The sequence below is a fragment of the Setaria italica genome, chromosome II (assembly GCF_000263155.2).
Source record: "Setaria italica strain Yugu1 chromosome II, Setaria_italica_v2.0, whole genome shotgun sequence".
NCBI classification, from domain to species: Eukaryota; Viridiplantae; Streptophyta; class Magnoliopsida; order Poales; family Poaceae; genus Setaria; species Setaria italica.
In genome coordinates, this window is record NC_028451.1 from 46,767,822 (window position 1) to 46,786,061 (window position 18,240).

Here is an 18,240-nt window from a genome sequence, read left to right on the forward strand (position 1 = left end):
ACACGGTCAGATGATAAGGTGGTGTAGTGTGTTTCAGTTTTGCAGATACAGTGCAGACTTAGGCAGGTACAATCCCAAACAGTGAAACTGTTCATCTGAAGTTTCTGATCAACTACTGGCGACTGCTGATTCAGCTGGTAGAGGCATCATTTGCTCCACTCCGAAGGCAATATCATTGCTTGTCATACGGGTCCAGCTTGTTAACTGCACGGTTGCAGAGGAAATGACAATGACTGGACTGTCACACTGATCGTCTGTCAACCTGGGAATGCGACTATGCGAGGACAACCGGCCAGTGATGTGATTTCTCTGAACAAGCGGTAAACAGCAAGGACTGGAGCTACGAAAGAATGAGCCAAAGAGCATGACGACCCAGGATTATTTAACAGTAAACTCTGCAAGATATGAGCACACCACGGTAGGGACTGCAGGTTGCCAAAGAATGAACCATAGCGGATGAGCCCAAGGTTAAATCATAAAAAAACAACTGTATGGAAGGTAATCACGCAAAACTCAGAAATTCATATGCGAATATTGTTACAGCATTCAATGGTTCTCACAACTACCATAGAATAAGAACACTTAGAGCTTTAGGCACTTCTTGGTACAGGGAAAACTATCGGTACTAGCATTCAGGAAAGGAATGCTACATTTGCTTCTTGGAGAACGCCCGGCACATGCAGGTCTGACGATGAAAAAAAGATACTCGTGAATCGATCGATAAGTATATCATGATACTTGACATCCACAATGCCTTCTCCAGTTCTTCAAACTCAGCGCCTACTGCTCCGCCTTTTGCTCTTCCTCCGGCTGCCCTTGTCATCAGAATCGCTGTCTGATGCAGATTCAGATTCAGATGAAGCCGATGATGTGCTGTCCCTCCGGTGCCTTCTCTTCTTTTGCTTCCTCCTGTGTTGCTGCTTCTTGTCCTCGGAGTCCGAGGAGCTGTAACTTGAACTGCTTCCAGAAGAATAATCAGAGCCAGTCCCTGATGATTCTGATTCAGAGTCAAACACTGAAGCATCACTGCTATTGCTATCAGAATCGCTCGGTGAACGATGCTTCCTCTTGCTCTTTCCCTTTCTTCTTTCAGATCTTTCCTTCTTCCTCTTTTCTTTCATCAACTTCTTCTCCGCTTCCCTCTCCTTTATAAGATCAGGATTCTCAAATTGATAAGAAACCGGTACACTTTTCTTCAACTTGGGATTCTTAAGCTGCTGCGTCCTGGAAGGACGCGACATGTAAACCCGCTCATTTTTGCACTCATAGGTCCAGTGACCATGCTGGAAACACTTCTGACATTGGGTATATGCTCCACCAGAAGAAGCTTCTGAAGCTTTTGGCTTCACAGTACCCAGTATCGCAGCCTTCTCTGTACTCATCAGATACATCTGTCTCTTAGCTTCCTTCCTCTCCTGCCAGCGGCTTGGCCCCTCTTCCTTCTGCCCATAGGCATTGACATTGCGGGCTGCAGCAGCCGCAGCACGCTCAGCTTGAGCCCTGCTCAATCCCTTAGCCGCTGATAATGCGGCTGCTTTTATTCGGTCTGCCGCAGCCTGGGACTTATCATCATTTCCAGACATCTTGATTCACTCGGAGAGAATCAGATTATCCCAAATCAGCAACCCCACTATCCTGCAAAGAATGAACTATACTGTTCAGTAGTAAACTAATGAGGCCATTCCACACCTTCAGTGAAAATCTAAAATAAGATCAATCTCTACCCAACTGAAATGTAGACATGTGCACACATTCAGACCCAGTTTTCACCCTGTTTACTATAAGGACAATACAGGGCACACATTTTATCAGAGGATTGTCACACAGGGCCATCGGGAATTCGATTGTTTAGGTTTATTGTATTTGATATATTTATATTTTGGTTCTCACACACTGGCCACCAAACACTTCCAAACTAACAGTAGATATTGAAATTAATTTGCAAAATTATATATCTTCCATATTTCAGTTTTCACTGCAGGGAGCATGTGACTACTGAAAGTTCTACAATCAACTGATCAAGTATTGATCAATTTACCCTATTAATTATTATCATATCAAATTCAATGATCATATGCTGAAAAACTAAAAAGGGTCTGATCAATCAGCAGTCCATCACTAACTGCTAAGTACATATAAACAAAGTATCAATAGAATAGAAGACAAGACAATACCAAGCACTCAGTTCGGTCAGTCAGAACCAAGGGCTGTAACACTTATTCCTCAATGTCCACATTCCAGAGGTCTGTAGTGATAGATCTAGCGGAGAAATTGAACAGAACCTTGAAGGCCGGCAAGGCCAGGGCAGGGAGGCCCTGGTGAGCTACAAGGTGAAGCTCAGGGTCGGTGTTGCCGGTGCCCTGGCCCCGTGAAAGAAGGGGCCTGCGCCTCGGTGGCTGCGCGGATGAGGCGCGCCGCCGCCGCGACGAGGTGGGAGGAGGCAGGCGGACACGCGTGCGGCCAGGGAGGCACGGACCTGGGTTTCGCGCAGGGAGGCTAGACGCAGTGGGAGATACGACCTCGTGCTACACAACCCTAGGGTTTCCAACGATTTCAACGAATATCCGAGACACCCCACCGCCCATGAACCGGGATCTACGCGCGCAGCAGACGGGAACCGAAGAAGCTGGCGAGGCGGCGCGGGAAGGAGAGGAGGAGCGAGCTCGCTTACCTTCCGGAGCGCGGCGAAGTGGAGGCCGGAGGCCGCCGGGGAGAAGGGGCTAGGGTTTGGCGGTCGGGGACGACGAAGCCGCCTGGACCCCGTTTGATTTGCCGTCGGGTCAGGAACGGGAGGGGGAGGGGGAGGGGGAGGGGGAGGGACGAGTCCGAGCCAGAGGCGGTTGGCCGAGCCCGGTCGCTGCTGCTGGCTTGCTTGACCCCGCCCGAGCTGGGACGACGGGTGGGATGATTATGGAAGTTGGGCCGCATTGGTCTTGGGCTCTTTGCCCACTGCACAGCCCGACTAGATCGTTCCAGAGTTTTTTTTCATCTGATCCCAGCAAAAATATGGCAGTTACTAGAACCAAACAGTGCAGTTGTTTCTGATCTGATACAGGTGAAACTATTAAAAAAAAAAGGTACAGGTGAAACTATGTTAGGAATGCAGCCAAACAAACTGGTAGTGAGCACCTGCTCCACACATGCGCTGAGAGCCATTCAAGCAACATGTACCGTAATCAAACATGAAACATGCCACATCATCACACAGGCACAGTGATGTAGCTGGAGTAACTTCACGGCTATATGCCTACTCCCTCCGTTCCAGAATGTAGGTCGCTTTGGGTTTTCTAAGTTCCAAAATGTAGATCGTTTTAGGTTTTCTAAATACATAGGTTTTGCTATGTATCTAAAACATAACCCTATATTTAGGTGCATATCTAAAAAACCCAAAACAACTTACATTTAGAAACGGAGTGAGTATATCATAACCTTTTCACTCCATTTTCTCCCGACCACTGCTACCAAATTCGGCAAAAGGATGAAGAGACAACAAAGGAATCCATCACCCCAGAATCATGGAATTGGAAACCATCGAGACTTCAGCTTGAAATTGTTGGTGCATATTGTCACATTTACTGCTGGACACAATTCCTAAATGCCACATTGCAGTGAAGTTAACTTGTCTTTTCACTCGGCTACAAATCTAAAAGTAGCTGCACGTTTGATCCTATTGAGTGGCTACAAGGATTAGTGAACCAGGTACAGTTGGCAGTCAAGCAGCTGGGTGTCAGTTTGCAGAAGGTGGTGGAGTTGGAATATCCTCAATGACACCTTTACCATCAGCCGCATCAAAATAGAAGAAATTCTTGATCGGATCACCCTTGCAGGATATTGATTTAATCACCTACTGTTAAAAAGGTAAATCTGTAAACACAATACTAACACAAAAAAGGAAAGATACTACAATGCTGCAGTTTTTTGCGCATTAGACATTTGATGAAATCAAGTACTGTTTTGGACTTTTGATTTTTGGATGCACAAGCAATAAAGCTTTCTGAATGTCTCTTTGCTGTTAATCATACTCGCTCAGTAATTCCATACCCTCTTTGCTGACACACTACCTGCTTTGTTTGGGATCACTATTTTAGGCAAGGAGGCTTTCAATTAGCAGTTAGCACCAAATACAATTTCTACAGCTACCTAGTTGCTTTCCATTGTTCACAAGCCAACTAAACAACAAAACATAATGTAAATATCATTTTTAGCACACAGAATGCAAATATCCGTCACAGCTTTAGTTCATACAAATAGGTGGAATGTATCGCAGACAAATACTAGAAGCTCAGACTAGGCAGTTTAAAAATTAAAGAATAGAACCTACCTGACCAAGAATACCACCTAGGATGGCACATACAGGAGGATGTTCCTTCTTTCCAGCTGCTAGCAGTCGTTTCATGAGAGCAGTAGGAATTTGAGACTCGTTCAAGGACTGCAGTTTGCAATACCATGTAAAAGAATCAGAAGAAATATCAGCTAAACTACGACAATAAAAAAAACTGATATACCATTTTATCACACATGTCCTTCATGTGAGCCAAAACTGCAGGTATATCAGAAAGTGTTGTTTTGCCAGGACAGTGTCCTTCAGATAATTCATAATTCTACAGGACTACAAAATGATATGATCAAGAGAACAGGAAAATTAGAGGAATCAAGAAGGCCAAAAATGTTGAAATCAGCATGTTTTAAGTTCCATCATTTGGCAAATAGAAACTAAAAAGGGAACTTTTCTTTATTGCAGCACTGTCTTCAATTTTGTTAACCTTACCTCTCATAGCAAAGTATAATTTTGTCATCTTCCTTGGTAGATTATTCCAAGGTGTAGAGATAGTTTCCTGAAAGGACATGATGAATGCAATCATCACGTTTGATTGTATAGAGATGTAACTAAAATTGCTTCCGTCTATACATAACATGTATCAGTTGCATCACAAATACGACATAGTCATAGTACATATGGCAGCCAAAAAATCACTATATCGAGTGGTGCAATGCAAAACATAAGATCAGCTTTAAAATCACTGTAAACCTAAGTCATCTAACCTGAAGACTAGGATATGTCAACTCCTGCTGTTCAGTTTCTCCCCCAGGCTTCTTCTGAAAACAAAAGTGAAGACACAGCTTCAGGAAGGTATAAGCAGGAAACAATAAGAAAACTAAAAGAACATATATGCCTCTCAAATGCTCGTGATTGATCTAAGAAACTTTTTCACCATGTGATTCAACCTAAAGAAATTGTGTATCAAAGTTGATTCCTTGGTCTCCAATTTTGATGATATGAGACTGTTCCATGCTTCAAGCACAACATGCCAGACTTTTTTGTACCTCTTCTAGACAGGAGAATGTAACAAGGAGGACTTGGAAGACCACCCATAACTTAAAGTTGCATCACAAAATAAGGATGATTTTCCATGATTTCGAGTCTTTGCAATGCAACCAGTAAATCATGAAAAACTGCAACGGCGTTCTGATAATTTTGCTATTTGTATGACACCGACACAATGTTCTCTGTGGAAACATATGGAAGGACAAGTAAATACTTAATAACACACAATGTCTAAAAAAGCACTAGGTGTTAAGCAGGCGATCAAAGCTCCGCCTAGCACCTAGTCGAGCCTAGGCGAGACTAGGCAGTTGTACTTTTTGCAGGCAGCTAGTTTGACACCATGTTAACAGAGGAAATTGGGTATACCAAAACAAACTAGCTGACATTATCTTGCAACTATTAGTTCTACAGTGCATCTATCTCCACCTAAATTATCCCACTTTGACACTTAGGTCAAGTTCTAAACCAAACTAGTCGGAAAACCGCCTAGGTGCTAGGCAAGGTACCGTTGCTCCGCGCCTAGGCACAGCCTTTTGAAACAGATGTTACAGAGCACATAAGGGGAAAAATGACGAGTTTATCATCAACACATGCACGTACAAAGGCAGTTATAGTTTTGGAGAAAATGGACCAGTATTGTGGGCAGAACATAGCTCAATTGCAAGTGGTTGTGCAGGGATACTTAGATCGTAAAAGCATAGCTGCTCCTACTTCTGAACATTTAAGATACTACAGCTTCTATTTGACAGATCTGTAGAACAAATATTAAACAGGTTATGACTTGCATCATACCTGGACAAAGCTATGCTTCTGTAAATCAACAAATATCTCACCGCAAGAATCCTTGCAATCTATAGTGTAAAATGCAATACGCTTGCTTCTCTTCCGGCAGTTATCATTAATAAACAGCTGAATGAACACAAAACAAATACAAAAACATTGTGAGGACAGAAAACTTCCTGTATTACCAAAGTAGAATAGGCTAAGCAGTGGTAATAATTAGTTCCAGAGAAGAATCTGCACCTTTGTTTTAAGAGATGCACAACTAACTACAACGATGTCAAACTTGTCAAGGAATTCTCCATCAATCAGTGATGGATCACCTGAAGGGAAAAAACAAATCAGAAAAAACTTGCTCGAATCAAACCCATTTAGAATCTTAGCAATACAATAATATGATAACAGTTTGTACAATTGGACCTATCAGAAAATTTTCTAGGAGAATCAGACTTGTGGAATTGTGAAATAACTATGAAATGTATTAATACGAAAACAGTGTACTCGATAAAGAATTTTTCTTACAAGAATTTTTTCTTAAGAACCACCATCAGTTAAAGAATACATATCAAAATAGCATCTCCCATCAGTACAAGACAGGCTAGGATCACAAGAATTCAGGAATGCAAGGACAAGATCTTTCCTCATTCTGACCTCAAAACTAGCAAGCCAAGCAGACAGACTGAAACTTACCCTTGTCAACAGAAACTCGAACCATAGGATTGAAATCTTTCAAAGACTTGCAGCAAACTTCGGCTCGAGATCTACCACCATATATGCTCTCATCAGGAGGAATCAGGAAATTTGCATTCAGGTCATCCTCCGTGACCATGTGATCATCCATCAAAGATAAACTACCAACTCCTGCTAGAACAATATTCTTGCAGAACTACATCATAAGAAAGAAACCATTTTCAGTGCATGATATGACGATGCTTTCACTAAATACCATACAAAAGGTTATGAAAGAAGTCCAGTCAATATGTATAGAAGAAATGAGGACCCTCAACGTAGCCCAAACTCTTTGAATGAATACAAAGTTTAGTATGCTGCTGTTATCTTATCTATAATATTTAGCATGTTCTCTGTGAACACGATGATCTTGTTGAGATGCCTTAAACTTAGTGTGGAGCAAGAGGCAGGAAACAGCAACTTCACATTTAACCCACAAATAAAATAAAAGCATAGACAACTGATAATCCCAGAACTTGGTTCTACCTAAGCATTCGAGTACCATATGATATTAGTCTAACAGGGAGGCAATAAAGTAGAAATTTCAACTTCAAATATTCAAGATATGTTTCAACCGAAATGCTACACAACCTGGAAGAATAAGCAAAGAAAAATCAAATCAGCAGGTGAGACTGAGACAACCTTAATCAGTAGTGCTTAATCAACGGGAACAAATAGCAATATCATTTTCCAGAAAAGGTCGGAATTTAAAATGAAAAAAAAATACGATTCTCAGAAACAGCGCAAACACACTCAAGAACATAATAGATGTAGTACAATGCCAAGAAAATTTTACATCTAGTTCAAAGCAAAGGCTAAATTTGGGATAGGTTCAATAGAAACTTGAGTTGGTTTCAGTACAATATACACTGTCACTGTTTGAATAGTTAATACAAGTGAAGATAACAATGTGGTGGAATTGAGCACACACAAAGTACACCTCAATAGTGGTTCCGTTCATGCCGCACACAAGCATGTGCGCCTTACTTAGCCTGTTCCAGGAAACACAGATATAACAGTTAGAACAAAGAATGTGATGCATCACGAAAGCGACTTCGGGAAGCAACAGGAATTGGGGAATGTCCGGCAAACATGTGAAACCGCAGCAATTATGGGATTTTTCACATCAAAATGCAAGCTTTGGACCGAGACCTTGATGAAAAAGCAAACAGAAATTCTGCAGTAAATCCAAAATAAATCATAAACCCCCCAAAAGATCAAACTTTTTAGCAAACATAACCAACACGTGCTAAAAAAACAAGCAAAATACAGAAAAAATTTACAGTAAACCAGAAACGAATGGGAGCACGAACAAATAAAAGAAAGGTTAGTTCTTGTACCGCAGCGCACCTCTTCTGGGCATCGACACCCCATACACGGATCTGACGGTCGTAGAGCGCCGTCTCCTGCGCCGTGAGCTCCTCCTCCACGCTGCCACCTCCGACACTGCCATCCATCGCCAGATCCTCAATTTGGAAATTTGGAATGGAGAAAATCGATCGCTTTAGATGTACCTACGGAAGAAACATATCAAATCAGCCACAAACTTGGACAGATTATATTTGCTATATTTATATTTTGGTCCTCACACATTGGCTACCAAACACAACAAACTAACAGTACATATTGATACGCAAAAGTATATACCTTCCATATTTCAGTTTTTACTGCAGAACCATAGGCAGCATGTGACTATCAAAAGTTCCACAATCAACTGATCAAGTATCGATCAATTTACCCTATTAACCGTATCATAGAAAATTCAATGATCATATGCTAAAAACTAAAAAAAAAGATCAGATCAATCAGCAATCCATCACTAACTACTGAGTACATTATGAACAAAGTATCAATGCGGATGTCCGTATGGAGTGAGGCGGCGGCGGCGGTGGCGGACCGCCGACGACGCAACTAGCAAGAACAAGCAGCCGTGCAAGGACACGAAAGAGAGGGAACGGACTGAGTCTGATAGTGGCTCTAGACCCGGCTGCACCAGGACAACGCCGGCCACCTCCACGGCTCCACCGCACTCCCTCCTCTCGCCAAATCGTGCTGCGACTGCGAGTAGACGGCGCGGACGGGCTGAGCGTTGCAGGAGCCACAGCGAGCGCTGCGGCGGGGAGGAGGTGTGGTTGCGTGGTGGAGAGGACCCGGCGCGGCGCTCTGGCGGCGAGAGCTTCGGTGGTGGCGGCGGCGGAGAGAAGACACTGAGGGTGACTTGGGCAGTTGGGCTGGAAATTGAGAAGAAAAACAAAAGAAAAAGGAAAATAAGAAAATAGGATAAAAGGGTTGAGAAACACCTCAAGTGAAGAATTTGCATGTCTTGTGTTACATTCAATGATACAGCTTAAATTCTTCCATGGATGCATAGTAGTCCTACGAAAGACAAGGTGCATACAAAATTTGCAAAGAGATTTTTCGTCTTTGGATCGTAGGCTCTGTTAGGCCTTCAGAAATGAAATGGAAAGGGGGTTTTCAAGTTTATGTAAAGCAATGCACTGGGTTTATAAAGAACCAACAACTCTGACACTTTCTAGTATTATTATCACCTAAGAGAGTTGGCACAAGAGATGATAATCGCAATTATTCACAATTATTCGTGCCTATGAACACGGTATGATCCTGAGTCCCGGCATGTTCAGCAATGCTTCAGAACTTTCCGATGCCCTATGCCCTATGCCCGCCCAATCGTCTCCACCAGGCGTCTCTCGATCTCCATCCTCTTCCTCATCAGCAGGGTGTACTTCTTTAGGAGCTCCCTGTCCTCCTCCTTGTCTCCAGCCGGCACTGCAAGCTTCGAGCCAAGGGAGGTCTTCTCCAGGTTGCCCTCGTACAAGCACGAGATGGGAACGAAGCTTCCTCCAGCGTTGCACAGCCACCCGTGGGCGGCTCTCAGTGCTGCACCCAGTGAGGCCGAATCTGGGACAGAAACAGGCGTCAGTTTTACCTCAATAGAAGATTGGTGATATCAGTTTGTGTCATAATGTGACAGGATCACAACAAAACCAAGTTTATTCAGGGAGCAGATCTGCGCAATTACCAGGTCTCTGAACAGTGAAGACAGGGCAGCCAAAGATTTGTGCAAGTGCCCTGAGGATGCTCTCATTGGAGGATGCCCCACCAGTTGCTATGATCCGCTTGGGAGGGTTCGGCATGCCAAATCTCTCTGCATGGCCTCGCATCGACAACATTTGACCTTCAATGATGGCACGGACCTACAGGCAAGGTATGATGAACACACGGCAATTTGCTTGCCAAAATATCAGATAAACTCACAAATACATCTTTTCGCAAACCTCAGATGGTGGATCAAATTCTGACAATTCACGCTCTATCAGATTGTCAGATGAGGCATCATCAAGGTTTTCGACCATGTACCGATGGAAGCCCACTGCATGAACAAACCGTTTTGTTTCAGGTTTTGAATCTTTATAAATACAAGGGGCACCAATGCTACAAATACCAATACATCTACCTGGAAGAGGTGGCAGGATTTCATGGTCTTTGTAGTAGAATCCTAACTTTCCGCCTACATACAAGGTAGAGAAATATGTCATGATTCCAGGGCCACAGCTGTTCTGTTAATGCCTCATATTGGAAAGATATCAAATGAATAACAGCAAGGAATTCAAATTGGTAATTTATTCTCATAAAAAATGTTAATTTCTCTGATAATTCTAAAATAAACTTGACAGAAAAGGGTCGTTGGAGGCTTGGAGCAAAATGACCAAGACAAATTCAATCTAACCATTTAGAGGGGGAGTTTTCTCCAGATAGTTGTTGAAAACATCCCATGATTTCTCTGCACATCGATTTCGCACATCTGAAACCACAATGAAAGTATCATAAGCAACATGACATAAAGGCTACTTGGTAGGAAAATAGAAAGGAAACACACATACCTTCTCTGGTCAAGGAGCCATTTTTGTAGCATAGCATCACCATGTAACCATCAGGCTCAACAGGGTTAGGGAAAACATGCCCTTCAAGACTTGGTTTAGCTTCTGCTGTTATCCCAAATACCTATAAGATAGTTAGGAGATGAATTACGTACAAGCGCCAGGTATACATGCCAAATAACCAACATGACTTTTAGCACGTCTTCCCAACTTACTGTATCACTTGTACCAAGGCTAATGGCAAGATCACCAGGAGTATTCAGAGTTAAACCTACAGAAGATGCAAGGGTAATAAAGAAATCATGGAACCATTTTCATGCCCATTTTCCAGCTACACAGAAGATCACAAATGTCAGCTGCTTATGTAAGAAGCACTAGTCAAGCACACCTGCAAGGCTATTAGGATTGTCTCCAGACCACTGAATCACCAAACAGTTCTTATCAAACTGAAACCTGAAAATACATAATGTCTTTTAAGTAACTACAAAATGGTAGTGCAAATAATCTACATAGCATCGGTCATTAGGATGTACTTTTCTTATTCAGCTAGCTTGTCAGTTCACATTAACTTGTCCACAATGTTCGGAAACTTTATTTAAATCAAATTATCATAAAAAAAGTGTTTGGCTTCAGAGAACTTCAACTAAATCCAAAATTATAATGAAAAGGTGTGAACATAAATTTTGAGGTGTTCAGCCTTCAGAGTTCACTAGATCTAATAATGACAGTAAGAGCAGGAAAGTTCTGCAATAATAGTTTTAGAATCAGAGTGTGCGTTCCAGTTAACAAAATAAAGAGCAGCCTGAACCTTATCTTATGCTTGGTTGCCCTATAACATCTCAGCAATTGTGCAAACAGTAATTTCTACTTGGAATATAGAAGGTATGGCATCACAAGAAGATACTACATGGCAAAGGGGATTCTGAATCCAGTGTTGCAAACCAAACCAAGTATACTACAGGTTGACTTGAGAGTGTTCATTTAGCACTGGCCCAATACATAACCAAACAAAACTTACCTTTCTACAAAATAAGTAGCAATCCGGCCAGCAGCCGAATATGCTGGTGCTAGATTTCCAAGCTTTGCTTCAAGTCCAGGAGCAGTTGCCTAGAAGAGAAAGGGCACGATTTTGATATTTTAGTCCATGGTATCTTAAATGAAAGCCCACAGTTTTGATGTTCTAGACTTTAGTCATTCAACAAATATTTAATGTACCACTAAATGACCTAGCAAGTGGCAAACCTCTAAAACAGTCTTTGACCAGGTCCTCTGGTTTATATCCATCAAGTTCATCCCAGCACCATCAGTTTCGTCAATACTTGCATAGCTTCCAACAAGGATTGATGCCATGAAAGAGCTCACCAAAGATATTCTCTCGGTATCTTCATAAACATTGGGTTCTGTTTGATAGATCTTCCGTATCTGGGGACCAGTGAATCTCTCGTAGGCACGAGATCCTGTCAGTTTTGCTAACTCCAATGCACCTCCCACTGCATTCTCTAATTCTCTGCATTGCTTAGTTGTGCTACTGTCCATCCATATTGGTGAGTTCGTTGTAGAAAAGGCATCCTTGAGCTGCGGTGACAAGCTCTTACTGGGATCCAAGGAGGAAAGAACTGCTTGGCTGCCCTTCTTCCAATAAACACTGCCATGTTGCTGCCCACTCCCTGAGACAGCCACAACCTTACTGAAGTTTATCTTTGGTTTTAGCTTCTCAAGCAGCAGCTCCAAAGCTTCGACCCACATAATAGTTGGTGAAAATATGTGGCCATCGTCAGTGGAATCTCTGTACACCCCACCTTCAGTTTTGTAGTGCGGCAATTCAGAGTCAAAATTAACAATTTCAGAAGCTACTATTGCTAACTCATTGTTGAGCACAGTAGCTTTCAGTGACCTGTTAACAAGAGAATGACAGTATTAGAATCCAAGTCCAATGCTAACCCGACGATTTAGGATGAAAATAAAATACAGAAAGGATGATATGAAGCAAATGGTTACCGAGTTATCAGTGCGAAGAATACAAAACAAGGAAACCACATTTGAGCTGGGTCAAACTCTTGAAAGAGATCTATTTAAGAAGAATCACACATAGCCACATAGGTGCATCTTATCTATTTAGCTAAGAACTTGATTTTGCAGTCAAAGCTGCAGAAATTAAATGGAATTGCTATATTGCATCCGATGACAGGTGTTGATTAATTCTAGATCATCATTCGAAAAGAGTAAGCAGCAAGTAGCACGTGCGATTAAACGTCCATAGCGTTGAACAGGGAACCTCATGCAGAGGTCTGCAGAACCTATCGTCATACTGCTATGCTTGCTCTTGGAATCAGATCAGGACAGCAATACGCAGTTTCTTAGGCCCCTATCGCCATGACCCTGCTATGGACTCTACATTGTAGAAAGACCTCTCCAACATGGACTTGCACAGAAATCACATGGCATCATGGCACGAACTCTATACACAACTAATCAATTCCGATTCCCCTTCTTTTTAAACCTTCGGCCAGAGTAAAATTCTATTCACTTCACCGAGACAAGTACTCCCGTAAATTTTAAGCACATTTTCGTTATCCCCATTTACAGGCAAGTAAGTTCACATCTTTACTCCTTAGTCCTTACCCGTATGATTTCATCGTCTAGAGCAATGAGCGCTTCATAAGATGAACAAGCTACACCGCCACCACAGCAAGAACAAGATCCAACGCCCAAATGAACTGTAACTCTATAAGAGAGGGATTAACTGAGAAAGGGACCAGACTTACTGAGTGGAACTGTCGAATCCGAGGAAGAGAGATCCCTCCGGGAGGGAGCCTCGCCCCGCCATGGCTGCCGTCTCTCGTCCCCCGAGAAATTCGCCCAAGCAAGAGCGATGGGGAAGGCGAAGACGACAGACGACTGCGCTGCGGATCAAAAACCTGGAGAGAGGTATGGTATAAATACCGGCGATCTAGAGAATGAGGAGTGGACTGGCGCCCGTCAAATTCGCTTGCTTCCTTCGGATAAGGATGTTTTGTTTGTTAAAATCCAGGATGGACTAGGATCATCAGTTCAGCTGGGTTCCGCTGGTCTTTCAACAACAAAAAAAACTGGGTTCCGCTGATCTGTTCCATTCCATTCCATCGTCGGAATTGGATTCGGGGGTGCTTGGAGGCCTAATGTTTGACACTAAGTAGGAGTATTAAATCTAGACTAATTATAAAATTAATTACACAACCTCTAGGCTAAATTGCGAGACGAATCTGTTAAGCCTAATTAGTTCATAATTTGACAATGTGGTACTACAAGAACCATTCGCTGATGATAGATTAATTAGGCTTAATAGATTCGCCTAACGATTTGACTAGAGGTTCTGCAATTAGTTTTATAATTAACTTATGTTTAGTCTTCCTAATTAATATCCGAACATCCGATGTGACAGGACTAAAGTTTAGCCTGGTATCCAAATGCCCCATTGCATTATGTTGGAGGAGGGAAGGGAATATGGTCGTTGTAGATCAGGTTGCTTCCTGACGTGTGGGCCCTTTTCTTTTTATCTAATATACAGGACTGCATAAAAATGTACAAAGGAACCTGCCCATGAAGCATTGAAATGCAAAATTCATGGGTTGGTCGAGGATATCGCCCAGGTAGCAGCTACGTGTTGACTCATATTTGATACAGGTTTCCCGGTTGTGCTTCCTTTTTTCTTACGAAAACACAATTGTTCTATTTATTTTCACTTCTCTCAACTAGGCTTGTATTATAATTTAAAAAGATTTTCTCGCTTTTCATCTCTTATAGTTCAAATCTCTAAAGCGACTTACCACATAAGGGAGAATCTGAAAAAATAAGCAAATAAGCAAGGTGTTTGGTGGGATTCTCACTTATTTTCACCAATAAGCCGCTTATAAGCGGAAACAAACATACCAATAAATGGACATGAGGTTAAGAATAAATTTTAAATTTGAAAAGGAACATTGAACGACCTCATCTGGGGATATATGTAATCTATAAAAAAATAGTATTTATTTAAACAAGTTTGGCTTAAACCTTTATAGTAAAAGGTCAATCTAATGCCGCTCACCATCTCTAACCAATTATCCTAGCCAGTCCCATGAAAATCATAATATGTAAATAAGGTAATACTCCGGCCACCAGCATTCGAACATAATATATGTTGTCGACTCCTCGTGTTAGTTATTTTCTTCTTTACACCATGATACACGCATTACCACATATACAAACATTTTCTCAAGCAAAACCCTATTGAGAAAAGAAGTGGAAATTACCCGGATTTTCTGGAGACAAGTGATTACATCCTCAATTTTTCGTTTCTGAAGTTTATTGCAATCTTGTAACACATGAGTTAGCTCAGTTGGCTAGACGCAACATTCACACTGCTTGTTGGCTAGGCCAGGCTTCTACGTGTGTTCTGGACCTAGTAACAAACGAATGTAATCACCTTCCGGTCTAGTCAGTAAAGCTCTCATTTACCTAAAAAAAAGAAGTTTATTGCTTAAGACTGCGAGGCCAAGATCAAGAAAGAACAACACTAGGTGAACTGGGGAAGAACTGAAGTCAGCAGAGGGTAGCACTTGGAGAAGGGGGAAGCGTAGGGTGAGCTGGCTTTTTTTGGGACGTTGGATGCTTCCTGAATGGCCTAGATCAGGTGCTACTACTGAACCAATTCCCTCCCGGCGAAATACGAAACGTGCCCCCGCCTCCTCCTTTTCCCTCCCTCGCCGCCGCCGCCGCTGCCGCGACTAGGGTAGGGCTCCAGCTCCGCTCCGCCGACCTCAGAGCAGCACAGCACCCGATATTAACGCCTCCGCTCGCTATCGAGATACTCGGCTGTGCATGACTACATTCGTTCGTCTCGCTGGAAGAGCAGCATCTTGGAGCAGGTGAGGCGTGTCTGATCCACTCCTATGCAGCTGAGTAGGGGGTAAATTGGGGACGAACTAGACCAAATCGAGGACCGGACGGCCGAATCGGGGCGGAGGAGGCGGGGAGGGGCGGAACTCGCCTAGATCCGGCCGCGGAGCGCCGCAAACGGAGGGGCCGCGGGACTGGGGCGACGCGAGTTGGGCCTCGCGCGTAGGAGCCTGGGCGACGCGAGCTGGGGCTGCTGCGCCGGCGGTGGGTGGAGCGGTGAGCCGGTGACCGCGGCGGCAGGTAGGGGGAGGTCGGGGCTGGGCGCGGCATGGGGTGGTCAGCACTCGCTTCTCCTAGTTACTGAAAATCATGTAGCTCAGGTTCAGGAAATATGCATGAAGTCAGATCAGATGTAATCTGCCGTCATTTGGATCTGATGGTTCTGCACGTATGATGCGTGCTGATGTGCAATGCCGGCCTTGGAAATAGATTTCCCCTGAGACGTGTCTCCGGGTGCCTTTGTGAACTAGAAGATTTCAGTACCTGCAATCTTTCTTTGTTGAAGGAGTGGCAAAGCGGCGGCGCCCTCTGGTCTCGGCTTATTTGCAACGCGTCGGAGGGCGTTTCAGGGCGTGAGGATGGCGGATGCTGGCAGCAAGAGCGGGCGTGGTGCTCTGGTCGTCTTGGAAGGGCTGGACCGGAGTGGCAAATCGTCACAGTGTGCTCGGCTGCTGTCCTATCTGGAAGGCCAAGGTTGCCGTGCTGAAGGGTGGCGGTTCCCTGATAGGGGCACTTGTGTTGGGCAGATGATCTCTGCCTACCTGGCAAATGAGTCGCAGCTTGATGACAGAACGATTCATCTGCTCTTCAGCGCAAACCGCTGGGAGAAGAGGTATGCTCTTTTCACAATGTAAGATAAATGTTTGTCAACATGCTATTGTGATATGTGGGAAATTTGCTCGAGTTATATACTGTATGATGTGCACAATGATTCAGGGATTGCTAAAACCGTGGAGCTGTTTCGTTTGGTTTGTTACATACAGAGCTTTGATGGAAAGCAAGCTACTCGGTGGAACTACTCTCATTGTAGACCGTTATTCTTATTCCGGAGTGGCGTTCTCAGCTGCTAAAGGGCTTGACATTCAATGGTGCAAGGTGAGCTTGGTAACATTGGGATGTATAATGATTTTCTGCCTTTGCATAAATACCTGGAAGTTGACAAGTGATGTCTGTACTATTTCAGGCTCCAGATGTTGGACTTATAGCTCCAGATCTTGTAATTTATCTGGATGTACAACCAGAGGTATTCTGTTTATACTCACTCGGTCTATGGTGTTCCATCATGAAGGTGTTCTAGATTTTTCAGTTTTATTGTGCTTATGGTGTGTAATGCATTTGACTTGTGTTACATTATTTACACACTGTAGGATGATGGCCATTGTTCGGCCTTAACCCAATCAAAATAATCTTTACATATAGAACTCGGTGATGAACTGATGATGATGCACTTAAGGTCGCACTGTATTGATTTCTGTCTTGAAACGCTAAAATCAATACATTTATTTCTAAAGCCTTTTGCTGCTGAGAACTTTTTGTTCAGAAATTTTCTTTGCCCACCCACCTATAATGCTATATACCAGCCTGTATGCTAAATTGATTTTCGATGTTATGTGTCATCTAATCCATGCTTCAATAGTTTACATTGATTATCCTCCCGCTTCATTATGGAATGTGAAATGATTGCTACAGAAAGCGGCTGAAAGAGGGGGCTATGGAGGTGAGCGATATGAAAAGATTGAATTCCAAAAGAGAGTTGCAGATCATTATCATTCACTCCGTGATTCAACATGGAAGGTAACTTAGTTTCTGCAAAATCACCACAATAGGGTCTTTGTGTTTGCTTTGCCTCTTGTGCTAGTGAGCAGTGAGTGAAGTTCTATGTGCCAAACCCAAGGAACCAGAGTGGCAACCTATTCTCTATATATTCTGTTCAACTTTCCACGATCAATTTGTGACCGCTAATATTTCTAATTTGCTATGTGCGAAATAGAAATTCCATAGATGAGTAGATGAGAAGCAATCCATAATGTAAATTTTGATTATTTATTTTGACAGTGCTCAGGGCCACAATGCATGCTGTTTTTGTTAACCAGTTCTCGAATGGATCCCAATATCGCTTCACATTTGTGTTTTTGAAGGTTGTTGACGGTTCCCTTCCCATGGAGACCGTTGAAGAACACCTGAGAGAACTGGCTACGAACTGCATTCAAGAGTGTCAAGAGAAGCCACTTACCAATCTGACTTGGTGAAGCGCCACCATTCGGCGAAGAAACGCACAGCTCAGCACAAGCTGATACATACCTTCTTGCACGTTGTGTGATCCACCCTTGCTGGTGATGAGAAACTAAGCATCTGGCAGCGCTTTCATTTGCCATTTGCTGTATCAATGTCCCGAGTGCAATATACATTTCGACATTTAACTGGTGCTTTCAGATAGGCTTATTTGTCAGAGTTTATCCGATGGAGTTCGGGTTGTGTTGTGATGCGGTACACGTGGGGATACGAAACACGACTTTCAAGTTTCATGATTTTGCTGGACTGAACAAATTTTTGTAAAGGCATGCGTCATCACTCGAAGCAACAAACTAC

At 43.1% G+C, this 18,240-nt stretch overlaps 4 protein-coding genes across 9 annotated transcripts; 1 reads left to right on the forward strand and 3 right to left on the reverse strand.

Annotated features, from left to right (window-relative positions):
- Nucleotides 1-476: 476 nt before the first annotated feature.
- On the reverse strand, nt 477-2,824 carry LOC101761970 (zinc finger CCHC domain-containing protein 10). The gene is made up of 2 exons (XM_004958417.3): nt 2,672-2,824; nt 477-1,635 (listed from the first exon to the last, which is right to left on the reverse strand). The coding sequence occupies exon 2, from the start codon at nt 1,581-1,583 to the stop codon at nt 774-776; it is 810 nt and encodes a 269-aa protein (XP_004958474.1). The 5' UTR covers nt 1,584-1,635; nt 2,672-2,824; the 3' UTR covers nt 477-773.
- A 657-nt stretch (nt 2,825-3,481) lies between these two features.
- Nucleotides 3,482-9,155, reverse strand: LOC101762385 (SUMO-activating enzyme subunit 1A). Of its 6 annotated transcripts, XR_002676473.1 has the most exons (11): nt 8,796-9,155; nt 8,186-8,349; nt 7,767-7,827; nt 6,797-6,992; nt 6,350-6,429; nt 6,119-6,235; nt 5,044-5,097; nt 4,769-4,835; nt 4,506-4,609; nt 4,322-4,429; nt 3,482-3,844 (listed from the first exon to the last, which is right to left on the reverse strand). XR_002676473.1 is itself a non-coding variant. In XM_012844145.2 (10 exons), the coding sequence occupies exons 1-10, from the start codon at nt 9,153-9,155 to the stop codon at nt 3,837-3,839; spliced, it is 1,215 nt and encodes a 404-aa protein (XP_012699599.1). In that variant the 3' UTR covers nt 3,482-3,836. The 6 variants fall into 6 exon arrangements, 2 of the variants coding, with proteins under 2 accessions (XP_012699599.1, XP_012699598.1); XR_002676472.1 differs by having other exon boundaries at nt 3,482-3,847; nt 4,322-4,609; XR_002676470.1 differs by having other exon boundaries at nt 4,506-4,835.
- Nucleotides 9,156-9,258: 103 nt separating this feature from the next.
- On the reverse strand, nt 9,259-13,856 carry LOC101762784 (xylulose kinase). The gene is made up of 11 exons (XM_004958419.4): nt 13,500-13,856; nt 11,977-12,628; nt 11,753-11,841; nt 11,123-11,187; nt 10,950-11,005; nt 10,738-10,858; nt 10,584-10,658; nt 10,311-10,364; nt 10,132-10,226; nt 9,876-10,050; nt 9,259-9,754 (listed from the first exon to the last, which is right to left on the reverse strand). The coding sequence occupies exons 1-11, from the start codon at nt 13,559-13,561 to the stop codon at nt 9,510-9,512; spliced, it is 1,689 nt and encodes a 562-aa protein (XP_004958476.1). The 5' UTR covers nt 13,562-13,856; the 3' UTR covers nt 9,259-9,509.
- Nucleotides 13,857-15,405: 1,549 nt separating this feature from the next.
- On the forward strand, nt 15,406-18,208 carry LOC101763869 (thymidylate kinase). The gene is made up of 6 exons (XM_004958421.3): nt 15,406-15,620; nt 16,157-16,483; nt 16,635-16,746; nt 16,835-16,894; nt 17,341-17,445; nt 17,790-18,208. Exons 1-6 carry the CDS (start codon nt 15,574-15,576, stop codon nt 17,898-17,900), a joined length of 762 nt encoding a protein of 253 aa, XP_004958478.1. The 5' UTR covers nt 15,406-15,573; the 3' UTR covers nt 17,901-18,208.
- The last annotated feature ends 32 nt before the right edge of the window (nt 18,209-18,240 follow it).